The 26,681-nt window shown below is 37.9% G+C and overlaps 1 protein-coding gene across 10 annotated transcripts in view; it reads right to left on the reverse strand.

Moving 5' to 3' along the window:
- Positions 1 to 26,681, reverse strand: part of MAGI1 (membrane associated guanylate kinase, WW and PDZ domain containing 1) — a 648,234-nt gene that overhangs the window by 97,416 nt on the left and 524,137 nt on the right. For all 10 annotated transcript variants that reach the window (XM_054695321.1, XM_054695326.1, XM_054695315.1 and 7 more), the window contains exons 3-5: positions 26,164 to 26,283; positions 12,268 to 12,474; positions 3,482 to 3,683 (exon numbers count right to left, since the gene is read on the reverse strand). In XM_054695321.1, the coding sequence (XP_054551296.1) occupies positions 3,482 to 3,683; positions 12,268 to 12,474; positions 26,164 to 26,283 (529 nt within the window). The remainder of the gene's footprint in view (positions 1 to 3,481; positions 3,684 to 12,267; positions 12,475 to 26,163; positions 26,284 to 26,681) is intronic.

The following is a 26,681-nucleotide window of genomic DNA, read 5'->3' on the forward strand; positions in this document are numbered from 1 at the left end:
TCTGCACTAAGGCTTTTTGATGCCACCTTTGAGGGGAAGTTTGACCTCCTAATCAATCTTTGGAAGATGGAGGTTTAGGCTCCCCACTTTGCCCTGGCAGGTAGGGGTGGGACTAACCACAGTACTGTCTGTGAAGTTAGGGGGTGAGACCCAGTGGTTATGAAATTAAAGCTTTCTGTCTTAAAGGATGGCCCTTTCCAGATGCTTTGGCAGGAAAGTGGTTGCTTTTATATTACAGCTTCTTTTGTTTGTTTCTACCTGTGGGTGTGTCTGAGTTACAAGTTTCCTAGCTCCAAGTCTGGGATATCTGAGGTAAAAGGAAAACCCAGAGTACTCACTACCATTTGTTCCTTGGAAGCTACCTAGTAGTTTGCTTGGTTTTTTCTCTCTGTCCAACATCATTTTATGTTTATTTTCTATATAATTCCCAGGGTCTATAAGTTTATACTTGATCTTTCAGTGTTTTTTTTTTTTTTAATTCTAGCATTTCTAAGATTTCTCATAAACTGTAAAACTAAAACACTCAATCACATAGAACAAGATAGATTTGATTCTGTAGAAATTTGACTTGCTATTTAATATAAATGCTCTAAAATTAAACTTTTCAGAATACAGGACAGTGAAAAACCATTTACCAGGATATATAATTTAGGCTAAATTAAATTGCATGAGTCTAATAACTTAATGCTTATAGAACTTGATAGCTGCAAACCAAATCCCATAGTTGTCATAATAAGCTGTATTTTTGGATAACATTTCTATTAAACATTTGGCCAATGAAACACTGGCCTAATAACAGTTAAAAGCTAAATTAGGTAATGAAAGTGAGCAAATCCCTGCATTCTCCTATGAGTCAGCTATATCTCAGAGATTAGTATTTCACTAATGATCAGACCAACTTTCTTCTTTTCATATTTACTAAGTCACTTTTAAGCAAAATCATTGGTACATTATTTTCAAAGAATTTGAGTTCACATATTACTCTGTCTCAGGATGCCTCTATTATACTTTCCTTTTCTGAACACAATCTTCCTTACTAATAGACATAACTTCAAAGGAAATTCATTACAAAAGTGAAATGCAAAATCCTGAGTTATGGTTATGGTTGACATAAACTTTTTATAATGTTGAAGGTCCCCTTTAATAACCAAAGAGGATGATGATGAAAATGGTACTACTGACAACGATGATAATTAATCAGTACCAGTGCAAGCATTATCTCACCTATTTCCCTCCACAATCTGACAGAGTAGGTGTAATTCATAATTTTCATGTAGCTTAGCAGATATGGAAAATGGAAATGAAAACAGGTATACTCAAGTTCCCATGTACATACATAAATAGTGCTAGCAACATGACTTTTCAGAGTTTTTAAACATTATACCTTGCTCACTCCCAGCAAAAGCCTTCACCCTTCATCCTGTTTTTCATAAGTATTTGTGCTTTACATAAAGACATGTGTAGGGAACCTGGACTTTCACTCTGACAATCCTGAAACATGGATTGTCCCTGATGGTTGGAAAATAACACAGGAATTCTACTTACTAATCTCAGATTTACTAGGTAGGTACTGATGTACCAAGACCCAAGTCATTGTCCCTCATCCCATGCCTTTACTATACTAAATTATAAAATATTGGTATGTCAGAAAAGTCATGATACATTTTTTGCATTAAAAACATAGAAAAAAGAAATAAGCCAAAAGGAAAAAGAAAAATATTGGATGGTTTCACTTACAGCAGGAATATAGGGGAATCCAATAAGACATCAGTGTAAAAAAACAATAACAGTACAAAACACAACAAAGCAAAATGAACAATTATAAATCAGAGACATGCAGGGGAGGAGGAGGGAGAGGGATCAGAGGGAGGGAGGGAGGAGCACAGGGGCCTGAGGTGATGGTGCACCGGTACATTGGTGAAGGAAACTCTATAGGGACTATACTAGCAGGGGTGAGGGGAAGCAAATATTGTTTAAAAATGAACAATGATGTAAAAAATAAAAAAAAATAAAAAACAAAACCTAAGAAACACAGAAAAAAGATGCCATGACTTTTCCAACAACCCAATATATGAGCAAATATATACAAGAATAAAAATATGTGTTCAAGCCCCAGAAAAATGTGTGTCGTAGTTAAAAAGTAAATTTCATACACTGCTGAGGAGAGCAGCGGGAGGCAGGAGAGGTCTGCGCGCTATATGGAACTCTCACTGGTGGCTGGGGACCGACCGGTACTGCAGAGGCTGCACCTCGCAGCCCCAGCACTCAACCAGTGCGCCACCAGGGGAGGCACTATGGTGAATTTTAATACAGAATCATAATATTAAAGTCAAAGTAGAGCACTTTAAAAATTGACTACGTTGGTTAGGAAATCACATTATTTTAGATTTTCTAAAATTGTTTCAAACGAATGTGTTTTTTTTTCCTTTAGAGCAAAGGTTAGGTATTAAATGGTTAACTACATAAAAGTCATGTAATTTGGAAAAACATTTATGTCTATTTTTTCTCAACTTTTCTCCATGTTAAAAAAAAAAATTAAAATGGATCACAGGTTTAACTGCAAAATTTTAAACTATAAAATTTTTCAGTGAAATAAAGCAAAAAAATGAATGGCTTATGACTTTGGATTAGGGAAAGAGTTAGCTATTAACTAAAACACAGTCCATTAAAAATTGATAAATTAGGGCCTCCCCAGTGGCGCAGCAGTTGAGTGCTGGGTTGCGAAGCTGCCCGCGGCCTCTGAGGCGCTGGTTCGATCCCCGGCTGCTCCCTGGCCACCGGAGGAGGATCCCACATGGTGCACAGACCTCTCCTGTTGCGCCTGCTGCTCCCCTCAGCAGTGTCTTCGGTCCTTCTGCCTGCTCTGCTCCCTGCTCTGGCTCTGGTGAATTCTCTCACCCTCCCGCGCTTCTGACTGTACCCAGTGCTTGTATAAATAAATAAATAAATAAACAAACAAACAAATAAATAAATAAAATTTTATAAATTAGATAACACTGAAATTAAGTTTTGGCTCTTTGAAAAACATAAGATAATGAAAAGAAAACCCTGACATTTTGCAAATGTTTGCAAATCACCAGCATAAGGGAATTTTATCTAGAATACATCAAGAAATCTAAAAATGCAACAAAAATAAAACTGTTAACCCAATTAAGAAAATATAAACTAATGATTTACCTATTTTTAATGACTAAATATATTCTTTATATATTTATTATACCATCATTTCTATAAACACTGTAATTTAGATGTCTAATCCTTTAGGGAAATTACTAACCTTATATTTCCTTGAGCTCTTCAGACTCAATGATTCAGATGATATGTTAATTGCCTTTTGGTGCAAAGCTTGTAAAATGTGTAAAAGAATATTTTCAGCATGGGGTCAATCCTTTTACACTTAATTTACATCTATAACTGCTAGATAGAGAGAAGGAAGGGGAAAGGAAGGAATAGATTCAGGGAGAAATAATGACATACTTACTCTATAAAATAGACTTCTCCATTTTCGGTATAGGCCATCTCCCAGTTTTCAGGTAGAGGACCTAAATTATCCTCTGCAGAAAGAGGTAGGTATTGAGGGAACTTCTGAGAAGGGTCCGTGATGGGAGCAGCACTGGTGCTACTATTCACAGGCAGTAGTGTTGTTTCTTGGAGTGTGTGCTCTTCTTGGTCACCAGAATCGGCTATTTAATTAGGGAGGGCAAAGAGTGGGAGAAACAGAGAGAGGGAGAATCATCAATCATACTTCACTTGGAGAGTTCAACAAGCATCTATCCTAAAAACCCCTTATCCTTTACTAATTGCTGACCAGTGTCTTTATTCTGTTTTACTTAGATGAAAGTTCTCCTAAAAGAAAGCATCAAAATGATGGAATAAACCTACTTTACCTGAAAAGAAAGAAGAGCAAAACGTGTCCCCAAAAATGCATTGTTACATTCTTGGAAATGTCAGAGAAGAAACAAATTTATGACACAAACCCTAAAGTCTCTTCAACTAAGAAGACCCTGAAATAGTCCAAGCATCACTCTCATTCCATAAGTATCATTTGGTTTCATAACTCAGATGACTCTTGGGGGCAAGGAAAAAGTCAAAGCTGAAAACACAGAGAGAGAAAATACTGTCCATTTTGTATAAATTATTGAAAATATTTTCCATAGATTCTGGCAAAGATTATAGACTGACAAATCAAACTGGAAAGTTTACAAAAATTTAGAATACAGAGACAGCTATACCATGAGTCAGATTCAAGCCTCTTCTGGAAAAAGTGAGGAGAATGTTCCTGTGAAAACTAAGTCAGTTATCCCCAGAACAGTATCATGTGGGTGGTCTGATTTGACTTGGGTCTTAAAAGAAGGCTCTAAGACGTGAGTCTCCTTGTCTTCTTATTAACTAAAAAAATCAAGAGATGATACCATCAAAGCATCCACAAACAGCAATGTTGACATTCTGGTTGAATTTTTATAAGGCTGATGTTATTAAATGTCACTCTCCATGGGGCTTTAAAACATTATAATCAGGGACTGTAGTTATTTCTCTCTCCAACAGTAATTCTCCTGTAGACATTTCTGATTTACTGAAAGCAGAGTAAGGAATAATAAAAGACTGTTTTCAAATCTTTCTCTGGTGAGTAACTGCCAGTGACATATCCGAGAAGGAAAGTAACCCAAATGTTGGATGGAGGACATGTTGAGTCTATTAAACAGATAGTTCTACCAAAATCCCACCACTCATATAGAGGTTGCCACATACCCCTGACCTCTTCTGCTTCTACTCCTTGTTGTGGTACCACTACTCAGACGCTCCTTGGGAAAACAACCCCCATCCCAGGTCCATATGGTGCAGGAAGGGATGGACTCAAACCCAGTCTGAGCTCATGCAGTGGACCCAAGTTATATTCTTTGCCGACCCAGAATATCCTATCACTCTTGCCACTGTAATAGGAATAGACACAGAATCCAAAGTGTACTAACAGATGTCAGGAGGTTTTGTTCTAAATACCAAGCAGGAGGTAACATCATGATGCTGAAATTATTTAGCTGACAGATAGGTGCCCATGCTGTTGGGGTTGACAGCCGTATTAACACAGCTTTGCAAGACCTGTTTAAAAGATTTAAGAGAATTAAGCCCACACAGAGGAAAACAGAGGTGAAGAGAAATTCACCTAATACCCCTGACTGAACTATTAATTCCATGTACCCCTGACCTCTACAATTGCTTGATCCCCTCACTGCCTTTTCCTGCTTAAACCTGGTGAAAAATTGCAGATAAGTCTATACCCCGGATCGGCACCACCCTGACCCACTCGTGAACATCAGGGCAATATCAGGTTTTAGTGAGTCTAAAATATGGTTGGTTTGAAGTCAGCTGAGACGTTGTTACAACTGGTTGTCCATGGTGCTTGCCAGAGACAGAAGAGGTGGCTCTGGATAGAGCACTGAAGAGGGGCATCCAATTTGAAGGCAGCAGGGAACTCAGTGCCAAAAACTTAGCATCCTGGAGAAACGCAAGCTAAGGGTTGCCAGACTGCTCATGTTTCAAGAGAAGGTGGTATAGGTATTTTTATGTAAGAATTCCCAACTTCTCAGTCATAATTACTTTTAAAAATAATGAAGTGCAATGAGGCAAAATTCAAAAAAAAAAAAAAAATAGTGACTACATCACTGCTGTAACCAGACTGCCTGAGCCTGAATCCTGGCTTTCACTAATTAGGGCAAAATAACCTCTGTATGCCTCAGTTTCCTCATTCACAAAACAGCGAAGATAACAGTATCTACACAGAGGGTTGTGGGAAAGACTGCATGAGCTAATTCATGAAAAGCAGTCAGTAAAGGGCTCGGCACACAGCACTCAGCATCCACTAATCAAAATTGTCATAAATTTTTGTCTTCAGGTTATTTCTGGCCCTCAGGTTACCAATTTGTCATAAATACATAGGAAAAAGATTGAATTTGACATTAGATCACATATCAAATTATAGTTCTGCCTGTTTGGAGCAGTGTGACTTTGGTTCAGGCAGCACCTAAATGAGTCTCTGTTTCTTCCTCTGTAAAATGGGAATAATATAGGTGTCATGAAAGTTCCATGATTTAATTCACGCAGTATCAGTGCTCGCCCATTAGTGCTATGGACTGGAGCCTAATACTGGAAATACAAATGCCCATCAGTGATCATTTAAGAGTCAGAGACATGCCAGGGCAATACTATCAATAGATGCTAAATCTTTTAATTTTTTAAAAAAATAATGCTTTAAAGCCCCCTGATTTTAAGAGGAAAAGGGTATTGGCAATAGGTGGAGCACACATAAGAACCTAGAAGTAAACTCAGATTAGCAATGAATGTAATTTGTTTTAAAAGAAGATGGCCTGCCAGTGTTCTACGATTTCAAGTACACAAAGGGAATATTGGCTTGTTAAGAAAATATCCAAGTTATCTTAATTTCTTGGAAGGAAAAAAAAATTCCTCCAGAAACTAGACCTTATTTTAAATTATCCAAAATTTTATCCAGAAATTTATTATTTTATATTGCCTTTTTAAAAAATATCACTTCTTGAATTGTGATTGACATGTAAAAATGAGATATATTTTTTTAATTTAAAATATTTTGGGTATATTATTGATGGAATTGTAAGATATTTAGTGTACATAATGATAATTTGATCTATATATACATATATATGTGTGTGTATGTATGTATATATGTGTGTGTGTGTATATATATATATATATATATATATATGAATTTTCTAAGGGTTCTTCCCATCTAGGTAATTAAGAACAACAGAAAAAACAATGATATTTAAGCTATACATACTTAACTCTGCTTCTTCTTTCCAGTTCAATAGAATCTTAAACAATCTCATTTTTCAAAAGTGAATGATAAGTCTGAAAATGAGAGGCTGGGGCAAGGCTTAAAAATGCACAATTCCAATCATGGTGTTGACATATGCTCTGATTTCAAAAAATCTTTCATTAAATTTACCAAATAATTAGGATTACTACTGAATCCCAAGAACACATGTAGAATAGATTGTTGGAAAACAGACTGGATAGAGACAAGAAACCTAGTTCTCCCATTGTCTGGTAAGGTGGTATACACCATTCCTCTGTGTTTTCTCATGTAAAATGAGGATGGAAATACCTGGGTTGTTTATCACCCAGGAATTCCAGAAGGTTTACAGGATACATGTGAAAATGACTTGTAAACTATAAATGAATATGAGTGATATAGTCATTCATAGTTAATCAGAAGCTTCCAGGCACTCACATACATACATAGACACACTTTCGAAGGTGACTTGGAAGATACCAACTTGTGTTAAAATATACTTCTGGAGCTTACTTTAAATTATACATGCTTTTAATAATTATTAAAATGGCCATCCTACCAAAAGCAATATACAGATTCAATGCTATTCCAATCAAAATCTCAATGTTATTCTTCAAAGAAATAGAACAATTATTGATGAAATTCATATGGAATCACCAAAAACCCCAAATAGCCAAAGCTCTCCTGAAAAAGAAAGAAGGGAATGGAGGAATCACACTCCCAGACTTCAAGCTATAATACAAAACCATAATCATAAAAACTGCATGGTATTGGAACAAGAACAGACACACAGACCAATGGAATAGAATAGAAAATCCAGAAATAAACCCACAGATTTATGGTCAACTGATCTTTGACAAAGAGCAAAGACTATGCATTGGAGCAAAGAAAGTTTGTTCAATAAATGGTGCTGGGAAAACTGGGTCGCTACATGCAAAAGAATGAAGCTTGACCACTACCTCACACCATACACAAAAATCAACTCAAAATGGATTAAAGAACTAGACATAAGACCTGAAACCATAAAATACATAGAAGGAAATATAGGCAAAACAGTACGTGATATGCACATCAAAGACATCTTTACAGACACATCATCCAAAGCAGTGATAGTGAAGGCAAAGATAAACAGCTGGGACTACATCAAATTAAAGAGCTTCTGCACAGCAAATGAGACAATAACAAAAACAAAGAGTAACTCCACCGACTGGGAGAACATTTTTGCACACAACACTAATGATAAAGGACTGATCACAAAAATCTGCAAAGAGCTGATGAGACTCAACAACAAAGAAAATAATCCAGTCAAAAAATGAGTAGAAGAGCTAAAAAGAAACTTCTCTGAAGAGGAAATGCAAATGGCCAACAGGCATATCAAAAAATGTTCAACATCACTTGTAATCAGGGAAATGCAAATCAAAACTACCATGAGATACCATCTTACACCAGTGAGAATGGCACATATTAAAAAAACTAGCAACAACAAATGTTGGCGAGGGTGTGGAGAAAAAGGAACTCTTCTGCACTGTTGGTGGGAGTGCAAACTGGTCCAACCACTATGGAGAGCTGTGTGGAGATTTCTGGACCTACTGAACATAGAGCTTCCATATGATCCAGCAATTCCACTCCTAGGTATTTACCCAAAGGACACAGAAACATCGATTCCAAAGAACACCTGCACCCCTATGTTTATAGCAGCACTGTTTACAATAGCTAAGCTTTGGAAACAACCCAAATGCCCGAAAATAGATGACTGGATCAAGAAGATGTGGTACATATATACCATGGAATATTACTCGGCATTCAAAAAAGATAAACACATGCAATTTGCAGCAACATGGATGGAGCTGGAAGGCATCATGCTCAGTGAAATAAGCCAGAAAGAAAAAGAAAAATACCGGATGGTCTCACTCATAGCAGGAATCTAGAAAACTTAAATAAGGGACCAGGAAAATGAATAACTATAAGAAAGTAAAAATCAAAATCAACAAACAACTATGAACCAGAGGCACTCTATGGGGGGGGGGCGGGAAGGGGAGGGATTGGGGTCAAAATAAGGGGGTTGCAATTGTATGGGGAATATAAGAATAAAATTTATTAAAAAAAATAAGAGACAGGAAAAAAAATAAATTATACATGCTTTTAGATTCATTCATTTCTCATGTATAACCATTCGAAACTTTTGAGGCTACCTAACCTAATAAACTTGATTTAAAACCTAAGTAACACAGTGGTTGAGTACCCAGGTTCTGGAGTCAGGCTCTCTGGATTGAAATGATAGTTCTTACACTCATTGGCTTTGTGATACTGTATAAACTGCTTGCTCTCCCTGGTCTATCCAAAAAGAGCTTAGCAATGCACCTGCCACCTAATTAGTACTGGAGAAACATTAGCTCTCCTAGTAATATTATAATCATTTTATTTAAAATATAATCATAATTCCAAAGCAAAGTTTTATCATCACCTGCTAATGAAAAAGACATCAGCCACCGAATGTTCAACAATGGGGAGCTGTTGGGGGAAAAAATACACTCTAAAAATGTAATTAAATAACATATTGATGTCTCTTGAAGGTAGTTACTGGTAGAACCAGTTACCTTTTTTAAAAATTGTGTTTTATTGAGGTATAACACTACATATAATTTAGGCATGTAGATTCACACCATTTCAAAAGTATCTTACAGCACCAACTCACCACCAAAATACCCATAGTCCTCCACCACAGTCCACTGGGCCCCTTGCTTCTTTTTCTGTTCAGGTAGACTCAATTCTATAGCGTTCTAGGGTTTGTTTTGTCTGTTCCTTTGTTTCCTTATGTTCCACATAAATCTGGTATTTTTCTTGCTTCCTCTGACTTATTTCGCTTAGTATTATCCCCTCCAGTTCCATCTATGTTGTTGCAAGGGCAAGATTTCATGTTTGTTTTTTAAGTGAGTAGTATTGCACTGTGTACGTGTGTGTGTGTGTGTGTGTGTGTGCATCACACCTTAATCCAGCCATTTGTACTTGGCACTTAGGTTGCTTCTATAACTTGGCCATTGTAAATAATGCAACAATGAACATAGGAATGAACCAGCTGCTGTTTTAGATGTGGTGAAAGTTGTCTAATGAACAAAATATTTTTACAAATGTTTTTACTCATTTTTATAAATAACTGTGCTTTGGCCAACACTGTAACATGAAGCACATAAAGTGTTCTCTCTCTTAAAGGCTTCTTTCAGGTCCATAATTTAGGGACACTTTTTAGAAGACTGTCTTAGTGCTTTGGTTTCAACAGTCAGTCCTAAAGTACTTGGGATGAACACTCATTGTTAAGCTCCTGCAGTTATCACTGCCAGCAGAAAAGATGTGGGCCACTTCCATAGGATGCTTCTGGCTATTCGGTTCTCTGCTCTTTTGCCTGCAGACATGCCGGTGCTGTTAAGGCATGTTATTTAAACATTGTGTCTACCTCAAAAGACCCAAGCAGAAGTCAGCTAAGATCACAGTAATAGCATATACTAGAAATATCTTGGTAAATAAATATTTTGATGGTTCATAGTTTTTCTACATTTGGAGATGATGCTCTTGCCTTTATTCTACCTGGTCCCACCAGGAGCCAAGATCCCATTATGCTACTGTCTGTCACTCTATATTTGAAATAGCTGGTGGATTGCTACTTAGAGTGGGTCAGAGTGCAAAATGCTTTGATACATTGAGTTTGATACACATATCATAGGCTGGGTAATGTCAACTATTTGAAAGAATCTATGAATTAATGTATGAAGGCTTTCAGCTGTCATAGTTGTAGTTTGGTGAAAGGGTGCATTTATTTGAGATATTCCTTAAATATTGAGGATGTCTCATCACATCTTGATCTCTGGGCTAATTTTCTCTGTGTGCATGCTAGGGGCTTTCTTGCTATCAAGACAGGAACTTGAACAAAACAATCAGGTGCCATTTGGCTTTCATTACATGCAGAAACTAATGATCAGATTGACTTGAGCAATGATGATGTGCACACAGGAGTTTTCCTTTGATGATAAGCTTTCATGTGGGGATCATATGGGATCAGATTTTCTGAGGCATGGCTTCTGGAGACAGACACGTATAGTCATTAGAGGCAGGAAAATCATCAAGACCTATTACCCTACATGAACTTTCTACCAAGACATCTCTGTAATTGAATGGAGGAGAAATAAAGGCAGACATGCTTCTTGACGACTATCCACAAACTTGGCAGAATTGTTTTATTACATGTTACCTCCGAGCTCATCTACTGTTGAGTCTATATCTGTGCTTTGGGTTATATCCCGATTTGGTCTAAATTGAAAGATCAGGACATTAAAGCATCAGATCCTTTTTAAAAAGAAATACTGTTTTCATAATTTGCTTTCATACTGGTCAGGACTATTATAAATGGCTAACATATTTCAAAGTAGATGAAATCAACTGATTTCAATAAAAGCCTATATAAATGTTGACAAATTTCCCCTAGCTATTGGGAATCACTAGCCATTCTAGTTGAGAAAACGGAAATTTTCATAGAATCAAACTCTTTGAGCTAGAAGGGGATGTTAGAGATGACTGAATCTGAACCAGTTACTTTACAGATCAGGGGAAGTTAGACACAATAAGACAACTACCAAAGTCTAAACTTGGATAACACACTTGGCTTTCTCCTTTATCCAAGTTTTCTGGCAAAATCGTTGGGCTAATATTAGGACAATAAAGCCATGAAAAAAATTTAATTGTCATATCAAAGAGTTTTATGCTTCTGAGCTTAATAAATGAGTAAACCACAGAGAGGCCCATCGATCCTATAGAAAGCATTTAACCAATACAAAATTCTCCCTAAATATTCCATTAGACTTAGTAAAACAAGGTATAAAATACAGTTCATTATTTGCCCAGGCTCAACCAAGTCTGATGTCAGAAGAGGCCACTGTGAGAAAGGACCCTGGAGGCTGAAAGTGAGTAACTGTTCCATACAATCAACTCTAAAATATTAAAGAACTATTTAAGCATAGGAAACACAAAAGAAACAAGATGGTCCCCAAGCCACAACATCGCAGACTGGACTTCCTCAGTCTTTTGCAGTTGTTACATTTTGGAACAGTGTCAAGACGAAGAAATACATGAACAAAATACAAATATTCACATATATTATTTCTGAGAGAAAAAGTGCTGATTATTATTAATTCTCTTTTGCAGATATTTTCCTTTCTCTCCCATAAGATAATTTGGGTGAAGTTCAAATATTCTGAAGGAGAAACATGAAAAAAAAAAATAAAGGGCAGGGAATAGACTTTCTTTTCCCCAAGCTTTGTGTGCTTAGTTTGAATTCTGGTGACCCATCTGAATTTCTCAAGAATAGAAGAAATGCCTTAACTCTTTGTAAAAGCCTCCCACTACCCCTTTTTTCCCATATCCATTGAGAGGGATCATCAAATGATTTTTACCTGTAAAGCTACTGTTCATTTCAGGAACGTCATCCTCCTCCTCATTCTCAGTGTGGACTATGCCAGCATTTTGCATATCATTGTAGGACTTGGTTCGCTTTGGGGTCGACTGCTTGGAGCCAGACTGAAGGCTTTGCAAGGCATCCGTAGTAATCACTTTCCCACTGACTGGCTGGCTAGGAGGTTTGGGAGTCCCATAATAGTTTCCTAGGTGATGGAGAGACACATTTGCATGTTTTAGAAAGAATACTTTGTTTTTGTTCAAGAGTTCACATCCAAATCTTTTAGCACATTAAAAAAATTTTTAACTAGAAAACCAGTACAAACTGTATTTCATTTCCGGAATGGGTTAGAAAAGATGTTGATCCTGCCCAGCTAGGCATGGTGATTTCTGAAGTGAGGAGGCAAGTTGCATTGTTTGGGGTCAAAGAACCTACTAGAGCTAAAAACAAAAGCGGCTGTGCTGAATAGCAAACTTCATCCTCATTATGTTTGAATTTCAATTGGTTATCTTTTTACATATATGCACCAGCATCACGCTGAATCTCATTTAGAGCAAGTCTCACAGAAAATAAAAAAATTCATTATGGCCTGCAAGCTCAAAGGCCTACAAAGTCAAGGTCACCTTCCCTTAATAAGGGGACTCATCAAGAGGGAATGGGGCAATATTTAAAAAAAGAGGACAGTAAGCACCACGTGGCACCTCTTTAAGTGAATTGCAGGATTGACTCTCAGGGTCATGTGGGGTGGGAACAAATCTTTGCCAAGTTTCAACAGAAAACTCTGTGTTATGGGTAGCACCCTTTCTAAGTCACTCTTTCAGTCATGGCCCATCTTTACTTTTTTCCCCACCATTAGGCTCAGGCCTGACTCCATTATGCCAACTGCTTTTGAGAGGTATGAGGATGGATTTTTTCACCTTTTATTTTTTATTTTCATTGGCATGTATACACACACACATACACACATGCATATATATTTTAAATAACTTATTTTAAAATTCCCATATACATTTATAGAAAAATTTTAAAAGATTTTATTTATTTTTGCATAGAAGAACTGGGGTACAGGCCAGGAGTATGTGGGGGGTGGTGGTGAGAGGATTCACCAGAGAGAGAGTGGGGAGCAGAACAGGACGGTCAACTGAAACACACTGCTAAGGGAGCAGCAGTCAAAAAAGGAGAGGCCTGCTGCACCAGGTGAGTTAGTTCCCTGACTGGGGATTGAACTTAGACCTTTGTGGTGGTAGCTCTGAGACTTAGCCCCTAGGCCACCAGGGAGGCCCCAGCATGTATATTTTTAATGAGCACTAGAAAAATGTAAGTAGTAAAATATCGTAGTAACACAAAATATATTTAAAGTAATAGGTAATATTTAGAAGATAATAAAGAAAAACAATACTAAACTGGATATTTTAAACCTGAAGTTTCAAAAGACAGCTAATTTAAGAAATTAATTAACTGAGTAAGTGACAGCAGTGGTAGTGATAAGAATTTCTTTTCTGAAAACTTTAGCTTAAATTTTATTTTAAAGAAAATTTCAAATAAATAATAAACATTATGTTCACATATGGACAAAATCATGAAGGTGATTGATTCATGAATGCCCATTTTGAAAACATAGCTTATACTCATAGTTTATAATATAGCTTATAATATACTCAGAGCTTATAAACATAGCTTATAATATTCAGTGGCTACATGATTAAAAAAAATCATCAGCATTAGAATTGACCTATTCACCATAATGTCTTTTATAGTAAGCAGAGAAGACATTATATTGACTCCTTCTATGAATCCAAAGCAATGTTTGTAATTCTATGCAAAGTAAAGCAAATTTGTAAATGACAGCAAATCCTATGCACAGTTTCTTCCCAAGGATTTCATTCCATTTTCCAACATCAGGATCTAACTACATAAAACATTTTATTATTGAAGCACGAAAGCAAAAGGACACAGTAATGTGTTATTCTGCCTGACACACATAGGGGATGAAGAGTTTGCTTCCATTAACCTTTAATTTTATAGTTAAAATTAATTCTTATTGTCAACACCATTTAAAATAGTTTTTGAATTACTAAACTCATTAATACATATGTATGTATCTATATATATACATGTATGTATGTATGTATATCCACTTTCTCTTTGAGAGTAGTAGAATAATTTGTGTCAACAGGGAAGCTTTGAACCCACAAATTAAAAAGCACAGCAGACGAAAAGGCACCATGTTTGAAGTAGAAAGATTCCAGACAGAACCTGATAAGCACAATCTATTGACTTGTACTCAATCATTACAGTTCTTTCTCAGAAGGCGACATCACTCTTCAAAAAACTTCTTTCATCTTCCAACTTAAGGTTCTGGGATGGAGTAGAACCAGCTTGAAGAAAGGCGTCCATGTGAGTTTCTCAGTGCTAACACATGCGTAGGGGAGAATTAACAGACATAAGCTAGACTCATTCTGCACTTCTCAGATGTGACTTCAAAGAATGTCCCATGCCTTCCTTGAAGTTGAAGTTAGCCCACAGTGTTGCCTTTTCATTAACTAAAGACCATCAGTGCAATTTAGGAAATTAAAAAAGTTAATATTTCAAAAAAAAATTTTACAGTGAACAAAAAGTAGAGACAAAGTTCTACTGGATTTAGTTTTAATTCTTTCCAATCACCACTGTCACAAGAAGATATCACATACCTTTTTTAATTAGATGTTACTAAGACCAATGGCTATCAATAAAAATCTTCCACTGAAAGATGTGACTAAGTTTTTATTCATAATTTTATAATGTCACTCATGTTCAGTGTCATTAAATTGAAGTAACATTCATGAAACAAATTTATAACTGAAAGAAATATTTGGAAAATAAAAGCTCTAATTGTAATCTTTGTATGTGGACTTTCCTTAGTTTTCAAGTTCAGGATCTTTCACAGATTAATAAATGATTAGCAGACTTCTCAGCATAATTATAAATTCTACCAAACAATCTACTTATTTAGAGTTGTTTCCTATTCTAGATATTAGTTTAAGACTGATTGGAGACAGATGAAATACACAGCATTAAGTTGAACCATATGAAACTGCTGTTGCAGAAGACCAATCGTCAGTTATCAGATATTTTATTTGAGCTAATCAAATATATAGGCATTAGCAGTCCTTAGCATACAGTAGTGGTGAAAAGCTCAGAAGAGACAGCCTGGAATTCAAATGCCAGCTTCACCACCAAATGCTACCCTGGGCAAGTCATTCAATCATTTTTTAAAAACTGTATGTCCTCTTCTGTAAAATTGAGATTCTAAGAACACCAAATTTCTAGGTAGAATACCTGCTATGAGGATAAAATGAGATGGCTCATTTAAAGCATTGAAACTTGAGTTCAAGACAGCCACTGGTGGGGAGGTTTGATAAATGCTACCCACTGTTGATGGTGCATGATTCTAATCCCTAAAATGAGGCTCATGACACCTTGCTTGGAGGGTTAATGAGAAAATATGTCTGGAGTGCTTGCCATGTGGTAATCAAGTGCCAATAACCAAACAATCTTGGGCAAGTTTTTTACACTCTTTCTAGTACATTCTCTGAAATGGCAGAGGTAGCACCAGACCTAGCAATCACAAGATTATTGAAGCTTAAACTGTAGCTTTCTTGAAGGTCCCCTAAACCTACAACATAAGGCTTTAAATGAGGTAGTGTTATTATGTCCATCTTTTCAGCATTTCTTATTTTCCCACATCACCTACAACCTTTACAGAAAAGCTTGTAATTTTAGTGGTTTTCTATCTTTTTTTTCAAAGATAAGATTTTTTTTATGTATTTTAAAAAATAATTTGAATAAGCAACATTTAAAATCAAAATCAACATTTAAAACTTGAATGTTGAAACTGAATGTTTCTGATTAAGATCTGGATATACTAGGAAATATAACTTGACTGATTCTAAGGTTAGTTATAAGGACCCGGATGGCCACGTCCATCTTATAGGCAATGTTGCCAAGGGTGTGACCAAAACCAATTTGCATGTAACAGGCTCACATGATTAAGGATTTCTGCAAGAAAGATTTTGCTCCTGTTCTTGGTTCTGCTAGGAAAGTACCTCAGTGTGGAAGAGTGTCCTGAGGTTGTTGCAATGGAAAGGCAGGAGCAGATCAAGAGACATGGTTGCAAGCATGGATGGGGTGAAAGAAAACCTCAAACCTCAGGAAATGCTCTTTCAGAATGATTTTTCAGTGAGGTGGCTTGGGTTGAATCGGGATAGAGCCAGTGTGGTCTTTATCATGACACAATGAGCATCACACTCCCAGTGTGCCAGTAGTAGGGGTCTCCGCTGCCTTGACTCACCTTACTCACTCTCTACCTTCCGGTGCCCAGGCATTGGAATTCATGACCCTTTCAAGTCAGGAAACTTTCCACCTTATCCATCTTTTCTATTCTGGTCACAAGTTCAAGTTCAGTCAGAGCAGAAGCACAAAACTTTCAGAGCATGCACGCAAGCTTCCCTGTGAAGAATATGGATCACTCAAAGGTACTAAGTAAAAATCATTTGAAAGATCCTAACTATTAAAAAATTACTGTGGGTTATCACTTGGCAGGCTGCACGGTTACTAGGAGACATGGGCTTTACTGTCCTGCGATCTCCACATTTGCCAACACACACTTCCTGAGGTGACCGGGCTCCCTCCCAAGTGGGAATGTGTGTGTCTCTGCTGCTATTTTCAGAGCTGGCTCTTCAGTAACATAAAGGGCTGGTGGTGAGTAAAGGGAGGGCAGAGGAAGCCTTGAGGAAGCCACTGCTGGCTGTAATTAACAAGCAAAATCTTTGGTCATGACCAACCCAAGGAAAATACTTTCTGACACACATTGAAAAATTAATGGGGACTGCAAATCAATTTTTAGAGCTTGATAAAATATGTAAGGAGTGCTGTAACCCTGAGTTTTAGTCAGAATGAATCAACTCTATTATCTTCTCATTTTGTACAAATTTACTAATCATCCATGTATTTCCTTACAGGAAAGGGTTTTTTTTTTTTTTTTTTAATGCCAGGCACTATGCTTGACACTAGAAATAAAATATGAAAATGGGACTAAAACACAGTCTTCAGATTTGCTCTTAAGGTATATGTTAGTTAAACTTGAGCAAATAATAAAGTTACATTAATGCAGATTCTGATTCAGTAGGTCAAGGTGGGGCCTGGATTCTGAATTTCTAAATAATACATAGGTGATGGTGCTGGTCCATGGCCTCCCTTTGAGTGGCCAATATAAGAGGGAGAGAGAAGAGAATTCCTCCTTTGTAGCTGAGCAACCCCAAAACACAGAGAAGCAGAAAAGCCTTCCTTAGGGTCCCTTGGCTGGTCCAGGGTAAACAGCACTCAGACTCTTGTCCCTCAGTCTCATGTTTCTTGCATAACTTTGAACAGGGAGGAGGAGAGATTTGTCTGCCTCTTCCAACAGGACAGACTTTTAAAAATAAGCAGAACAGGATGGTAGTGACCACCAATGGCTGGGGATCTAGAGTATGTATTTTTAACGGGCAGTATTACTCCTAAGGTGTCAAAATTCCCTTTTTCCATGGGGAAAGCATACTCCTAATGTGTAATGCACAGATATGTATTCCATCCAGAGAGATAGAAGCTGTGAGCATACCTGCCCTTGCCTTGCCTCAAGGCTGGGTTTGATGGACTCTTGCAGTTCTGGAGCTGCATCTTACAATTACCCATACTTGCTTTCTGCTCTAATTCTACTGGCTTTCTTTCAGTTCCCATGATTCCCCTGATTTCACATCTCTTGTACCCACTCCTCATTCCTTCCTGTTTATTCCTTTTCCTTCTTGTCTCATCATCTCTCTTCCTCAGGGGCTATCTCTGACCCCATCACTTAGATCAAAGCGGTCCTTATGAGTTCTGCATTGTCAAGGAAATATGTATCTTTCTTTCCAAGTGTTTTTTTGCTGCTTTTGGCACTGTCTGTTTAATCAGTATCAATCTTCACCTCTAGACTATAAGCTGTATGAGGCCAGGTGCCACCTCTGTGTTTGTCACTCCTGCAACTAACACAGTGCTGGAGACAGACTGTCACTTAGCAACTCTTTGCAGAATGAGTAAAAGAACAAATGCAGACATGAATTCCAGCCTGGGATCCTCCTTAATACCTATATTGTAGATCTGGTTTTTAATGGCATGACTCACGGCAGTTTCTTTCCAGTCCATCAATTATATCTGAATTACCTCTGATCTGCATCACTTCACTTTGCCGCTTGCTTGCTTAACACATGATGGTATCATTCATAAAATTCCCATCATTTTCTTTTTACTCGTCCTGTCCATATCTCCCCTCCCCCCAACACACACACCCTGCAATAATATGACTTGCAGCACAAGTGGACAATTAGCCAATGTCCTATAATTGGGTGCTTACTTTTCCCACTGCCATTTGGCTTTTAATATAAGACCAAGAGAGCAACATAAGTTAATCGTTTTGTGACACGGAGCAAGGTAAGGAATCTCTTCAGCCTCCATTCCCATGGTATAAATTGAAGATAAGAACAATAATAAAGGGCTTTTATGAAGATTAAATTAGATAATGTATTTAAAATACTCAGTTTCGGGCCTCCCCGGTGGCGCAGCGGGTTGAGCGCAGCCCTGTGAAACTGTCCACAGCCTCTGCAGTGTGGGTTTGATTCCTGGCCAGCCAGGGAGAAACCCACATGGTGAGCAGATTTCTTGTCTCACCTACTGCTCCCCTCAGCAGTGTATTTTGGTTGTCTGCCTGTTCTGCTCCCACCTCTCTCTGGTGAATTATCTCACCCTCCCAAGCCTCTGACCTGCACTCCAGTTTTTGTATAAATAAATAAATCTTTAAAAAAAAATACTCAGTTTTTTGCTTGGTACAATGTCACCATGTATGAAACATAAGTGGTCTAAAATTGTTCCTGAAGTCATGGACAAATAAAAGCTCTAAGCTGTAGAAGAGGATATTGCGATTAAAATATATATTCACAGAACAGTATTTCAAAAAGTAACCTTTAAATGCATGTATCAAGTCACTACCCATGTATTCACTTACTCTAATTTTTACTAACAATCCTATGGGGGGCATCAACAGCCCCATTTTCAAATGAGAATCTGACATTCACACAATTAATAAATGATGACTGGCATTTGAGCACAGATGTCTGTCTCCATATGCTCTCAACTACCAGAATCTTTGGGGATCTCTGAGCAGAGACCTAAGCAAAACATCCCTGGGCCTTGTTCTCCTCATCTTCATATGCAGAGGGACAGCCAATTTCAGTATTGATTCCCTTTGGTTACTTTCATTATCAAGAGAGAACATTCCATGGCAGAGTAGGCCAACAGAGCTTATCATGACAGAAAGCTTCCAAGGCATGCCAAAGAACAAGACTCCAGAAGATCTCGTTTTCTTCAATGAAAACCAAGAACTCCCTTCACCCCTGCTTTATCTCTGTGTCCTGCAAAAGTATACTCTTGACAGCTGCTTTTGTGCAGACCTTCTAGAGAGCAAAACAATAACATTATTGAATGCTGATATTCCCTTTCCTATTTAATATGCAGAAATATGCAACCCATAACTCCAATTGAAATGTCACACTGGCACTTCACTTCCATGCTGAGGGAAAACCTTTGCAATGCTCAAAGTGTATAACCAGCCTCTTCTACCCAGAGGCATTTGTAAAACAAGCATGTTTGGAAGCACCCCCACAGAATAGTTCATCCCTTGTAAATTCTCTCCTAGAGAAGTCCCCAGGGCTGGCCGAGGCAGTAACCTGTCTCGCTGGGAGAAAATGTCAACAGAGGGAAAATAAAAGCAAGGCAAAAGGGAGATGGTTCAGCTGATTTATTTTAAGCACCACAGCAAATAAATTAGCTCAGTGTCACCATAAGGAAGCTGTGCCAAGGAGGAAAGTCACATTTACTCCCGACTTCTTTACCTTGATATCCACTCTGTCTACTGACAGAATGAGGAATTGGTTCAAATTGCAAAGCAGAGATCAATTATGATTTCCACTAATAACTTTTATGCCTTGTGAGGGATGATAGTTAGATGCCTTACATAACCAGGAAGGGCCTCTATTCTTTTGGAGGTTAGGCAAATCTGACCATCATTGCTGGGGTGGAGAATTTCCTTGTGGAGCTCCTGTCCTATCCCTAGCCCCAACTAAACCTGTCCTTTCCCTGTGTTTCTTTACTCAGCAGTAAATGCTGATAACAGCATCTATTCAGTTATGTAAGAAAGAAACTAGCGGTCATCCTAAGGGGACTAAACTATCACCACCTGCTTCTTCTATCCCCTTCTTACAATAACCAGTGAATTACCAAGATAAACTTTCTAGTCACATAAATAGCTTAATATTCAACAGACTTATCACCACCGCCACCCCAGTCCAAAGCTAACTCCATCTGGAGTTACGCTGAATGAAATAGACTTGTGTATCGTTATTTGTTAAATCTAACAACCTAACTTCAGTTCATCCATCAGGGCTCACCTCAATAATTACTCCACTTTATGGTCTCCCTGATAGATTCTAGCATGCTTATAAGTACATTTATTTCTATGATTATTTGAATAATGCTCCTTCTGCACTATTTTGTTAAGACCCATAAGGACAATGATCACATCTGGCTTTACTCAGCATTTCACCTTTAATGAATAAATGAATGAACAAACAAACTAGCAGTAGAGTCTATGAAAGTGTCAATTTCCAGGCAGCAGGTACAGGAAATGTTGGCATCCCCAGTCTGGCCTGTGAGATGATGGGGTGGTGGCATTTGGCCAGGCTTTGTCCCCAATTCCCGTAAGTGAATTAGACCAGTTTCTGTCTGGATCTCAGTTCTGTCATGTGAAGAGAAGTGCTTTCCTGTATTTCCAGCTTTATAATCCTACAACCCTGCAATTCTAAACCTTAAACAGACATTGGGCCTGAAAGAATATTCTGAGAGGTCATTATGTCCGAGTTTTGCTGGTTTGCTCTACTTGTCTGCCTTATCATGTTGCTGAATATGTCCACAGAAGATCACCGCTTCTCCACAGCAACATCTTGGGTGGGTTCAGAATTATGCTTTTTAAAAGAAGCTTGACTCTTAAAGATTTGCTTATCTCTCTGAAGTCTGCTGGACAAGAAGGGGAAAATCTTCTTTAATAGGTCTTCACTGTTCCTTTCAGAGGTTGTTATTCTAGAGTTGCATTGTAAAATACGGCAATCACCACCCACATGTGACTATTTAAATTAGTTTATATTAAATTAAAAACTCAGTTGTCCAATCACAATAGCAACATGTATGTGAATAGTGGCTACCACACTGAACAGCTCAGAATGCTGACCACTGCAGAAAGGCTATCGGACAGCACCGGTTCAAAAGGAGACAGGCAGGGCTTTATCCCCTCCTTCCCAACATTCATGGCCAGTGCTGAATTCAAAACTAAAACAGGGCCCATCAGTCTCTTGGCTGACCTCAAGATATCATGACAAGATTCATTTCAAAGGTCACCTCTGCAGAGGGGCTTCTCTGATGTGAGCTTAGAGGCAGTGCCCAAAGTGCCATTTGTTTCTGGAGCAAGCCACAGCCCCTTCTCGCCATACTCATCACTTCTTTTGAAACTGTTTAAATGTAATTACCTCACAGACTGCGGGAACACAGTGTTAGCCCTGGAGCCACACAGCCTGCATTTCAATCTTGCCTCTATCTCAGGCTTGCCAAGGGAAACTAGAAAAGACAGCTGGCATCTCCCTGCCTTACACACCTCTTCTGTAAAATGGGCATAAAAAAAGTCCACGTTTGATAGGATGTGGAGGAATTAAATGAGTTGGTGTATACAATGTATTTTGAAGAACACCAGCACATCGTATACACTGGACAAATGCTGACAAAAATAACCAAGAAAGATAAACACTTGCAAAAGCAGAGCTGTTTTTGGTCTTCTGCCCTGTATATCGTATGCCATGCCTCAGGAGAATGTCTAAGGAAATGCTTAATAAATAATTGTTGAAAAGAGCTGGTGTGTGCATTTAAAAGGTTGTGCTTTATAACTGCACTGCCAAATGCAGCTCTCCTGCCTGCCTGTGACACTGCAAGTGCTTCTTTCTTTCTCCTTTTCCTAATTAAGCCTGTCCTTTTAAAATGTAAAGAACAACAACAAAATCTGCACAGACAAGAACTTATCCTATAGACACATTCAAAGTAGCATACTGATATTTGCACAGGATGTCCATTGCAGCATTATTTGCAAAATATCAAAAAGGGGGGTCTCTGTGGTGGCACAAGGGGTTGTCTCACCACTGCCCTTGTGGTGGCACAGGGGTTAAGTCTCAGCCACTGCAGCATTTGCCGTACTACCCACATAGCATAGTAGACCTCTCCTGTCTCACCCACTGCTCCCCTCAGCAGTATATTTCAGTCAGTCCAACTGTTCTGCTCCCCATTCTGTCTCTGTTGAATCCTCTCACCACCCTGCACCTCTGGTCTACACCCCAGCTCTTGTAAGCAAAAATAAATAAATTAAAAAAAAAAAAACACTAAAAAGAGGGTAAGTCTACCCTAAATGTATACCTGCAAGGGGATGGCTAAATAAATTATGTGTATTCACATGTTGGGAAGATGTGCAGAATTTGCAAAGAATGAGGTGGAACTGTATGGGGTAATGCAGAAAGACTGCTAAGAAATGTTAATTGCAAAGGCCAAGGATAGATTAATAAACAAGAAGACAATGGTTTATGCCATTTGTGTGTAAGTTTTGTGAATCTCCACAGACTAACTTCAGCTCACCCATCAGAAATCACCTCAATCACTCTCAACAACATGGTCTCCTTTAAAGATTTTCACACACTTACAAGCACATTTATTTCTGTGATTATTTGAATAAAGCTTCTTGTGCACTTTAATAGTGTTATCTGTGGGGAGGAGGAGAAGCAATATGGATTTAAATACTCTAAGTTCTTTACTATATGAAATATTCCATCATGTACATTTATTCTTCTTCACAAATGTTTTAAGTGTCTTGCTTCACATTGTGGGTTTTGTGGCTTTCAATAGGTGTCTTTTGTGGCACACTTTTTCCTCACTTGAAAAAAAACCGGAGCCGGGAAAAAAGATGGTGAGTAACTAGGAAGTAAATAAAGATATTTTATTGACAAATTCACTGGTTTACTGACTAACCGAAGGGGGAGGGAATCCACTAGGGTGGCAATTTTGGGCCAGTCGTGTGTGTAAATATAAAAGCAAGGCTGATTGAGAGTTTGCATGTGTCAGATGCTGTGCTCAGCCCTTTCCAATTATTGTCTCACTTAATCCTACCTATGAGGAAACACTATTATTATTCTCATTTTACCAAAGGGAGAATGGAGACATGGAGCATTAAGCAACTTGCCAGAAGGCAACCAGCTCAACAGCAGAGGGGCTAAGATTCAGACTCAGGCAGGGCCTCAGCCAAGCCCGCACAATCCTCAGTGTCTAAGCAACAGCAGCTACACTCGCAGGGCGAGTCCGGGGAGGTAGACATAGGACGCTCTCTCAAGGTGTATCCAGCCCCATTCCTAAAACACTACCTGGCATTTAATAAAAATTCCATTTAGCTTTCAGCTTGTAAGAGTCAACATAATAAACTACAATTGGTTCCAAAAAGGATGAGCTGTTTTATAAGGTGGAGAAATTATACAGCTAAAAGGTCAAGGGCTGAAGAATGCTGTACCACCAAATGGCTTGAAAATGGAATGGATTAATCCTGGGCCTGAGAAAATTTCAACTTGAAAGTAACTGAGCAACATTCAGGCAGTTTCATATAAGACGAGTATACATTCTGTGAAAAGCATTTCCCTGATGCACCGCTTCCAGCAAGTTAGGTTCAAATACGAATGGGTTATTTCTACAACTTTTTGGTTATATTCAGGATTCTTCCTGGGGTTTTCAGGAAAGAGTGTGGGATCTGAAAGTTGAACTAAGCTGGGTTTTTTTCCTGGCTCTAGCATTGTAGAAATAGCTTTACAATCTTGAAAAAATTCCTAAATGCTACCTGGCCTCAGCAACCCCGTCTAGAAATTTGGTGAGAATAGGTACCAATGTTGCAGTGACAAAATTAAATGGGAAGACAAAGTGAATCCACCTATATAACACCCACAGTGCAAATATCTCAATAAAAAGAATTTATTTCCCTTTTCCCACTATGCAAATAAATTGTTGCCCAAGTCACACGATTTGATTTTCCTTTTCAACCCAATACTCTTTGTCCAGCCCGTTTCACTCTTAATCTCTCCAAAAAATGCAAATATGTATTTTTTTATATTAGGGGACTCAAGCTCCCCAGGTGGACATGGTAAATGATTTCAGATAAGGGCAATTCATTTTCTCCTAACCAAAGAAGATTCACACCTGCTCTATTCTCAAGTCACTTCAACTGTTAATAGATTCATGTGCACAAGACAACATGTTGAAGAAGTTCCTGGTACATCCACTCAGCCTTCTTCCTCCCCTCAGCTCACCCCCAGACCGTTCTGAATTGTTACTTCTAGGGATGATCTCAGATTTCTCTAAACCACCAACCACCCCAACACCTGTATGAAGCTGAGACAACTGATAATTAGCAATAATGAAAGGAAATATTCCTGAGTTTACAACCAGGAATTAGATTAACATTTAGACAGTGTTCCACATATATTCACAAGAAATAAGTAGTGGGTACAAAGATAACACTCTTTTCCTTCCTACAGGGTGTAAAATAAAGCAGAATCAGGGTGCCTAAGATTCATGATCATTACCTGTTAGCCATTGCCTCGCCCAGGGTTTATTATCTCCAAGCTATAAAGACTTGACTGTGTATTTACCTTTTGTTTTTAAGTCTAATCTTTAAAATGTCCTTGTGACTGATCAATAAATCCAAATTCTGAGTTTACAAGCACACCAATAAATCCAAATCCTGAGTTTATACACATAGCATATTAATGTAATTAAGTTAATAATTTGACATAGATAAGAGTATAGTAAACCCTCTGTCTCAAATAATGACATTCCAAAGAGCAAACAAGCTATACTGTTTTTTTTAATGTAAATTTAATTTTTCCTCTTACATTTGGCATTGATCTTGCAACCCCATACATGGGATCTCATCCTTTAGATATATATTTTCACCAGTGTGAAATAACATATCTATGCTTTTTGCTGGAGCAGTATTTTTGAAATTAAAAAACTGAAAATGACCTAATGCTTATACACAAGAAAGCAGTTAAATACATTATGGTATGCTCACACAAAGAAATTATATAGCCACTTAAAAAGAACATAAGAAAGGTTTTATTACTTAACTCTAAAGACCCATGAGACATACCAGTAAATAAAAAGAACATTGTTTTCATTCTGTGTACCACCTTGTTGGTATACTACATTTTGTGCAAAGCAGGGAAGAAATAAGAAAACATATAAAAATATACTTGTGTGTATAGATAGATACATGCCTCCTTGCATTTTTACATAACAAAATTTCAGAGGAGTGCAATTTTTACTCAAAAATAAACATTAAAAACCAATTAGTGGTAAAAATGATGTTCCCTCTAGATTAAAAAAAACACTAATGATATGGTGACATTTTGTAATTGACACTGAATTTTCTTACTCTTCTTTCTAATAGAAACATACCCATATTAAAAGACAATCTATATGTTTACATTAACAAATCAAAAGAGAAAACTCCTGGAAGAGAAAAAAAAAAAACATTTTTAAAGAGTCCCTTAAAGTTTTCTCTCATATACCATATTAATATTATTAACACAATACAGTCAAGTGTAACCTCCTATTGTTTTTCAGACTTCTCTAGTTCATAAGCTGTCTAGATGGTCCTCGTTCTTCTGAGGTGCCCTGGAGACAGGCAGCCTTCTTGCTGCCATTCAGATAAGCTCACCTTCATAGGTGCCAATTTCCAAAAGCGTCCCGCTCTGTTCGAGGTCCAAGAACTCCTTCACAGTCAGAAAGTTATAGTCCACGCCAGGCACTTCTCCTTCTCTTGGAGATCGGGTTGTGCCTGCATCAGACGAGACAAAGGCACAAGAAAAGATCAGTCAACTAAAATAAGAAGCTCCACATCCAGGTGTAATTAAAATAACCTGTTCAGTAAGTTAGACAACCCAAGATTCTGCAGACCTATCTGCCCAAACAGGGAGCAGGCAACTTCTTTCTAATAGAACAGCATCCTCATTCTACCCTCTGGTGTCAGGATGCTTCAAAGAGCAGAAAGAAGAAACCAGGCACAGCTAGGGAACCTGGGAAGTGTTCTGTCATTTTTAAAAGAATGTACTGAATAAAAATGGTGAGCCAGATTTTATATAGAAAACATTCACAATCAGCAGCTTTCAGGACGCTAGTAAATACTAAGATGTTATCCACCTTAAGCTTGGAGCCTAAGGGGTTTATATTTTTATC

Source organism: Talpa occidentalis, unplaced genomic scaffold (assembly GCF_014898055.3).
Source record: "Talpa occidentalis isolate TD23 unplaced genomic scaffold, MPIMG_talOcc4v2.1 talOcc4.10, whole genome shotgun sequence".
Taxonomy (NCBI): Eukaryota; Metazoa; Chordata; class Mammalia; order Eulipotyphla; family Talpidae; genus Talpa; species Talpa occidentalis.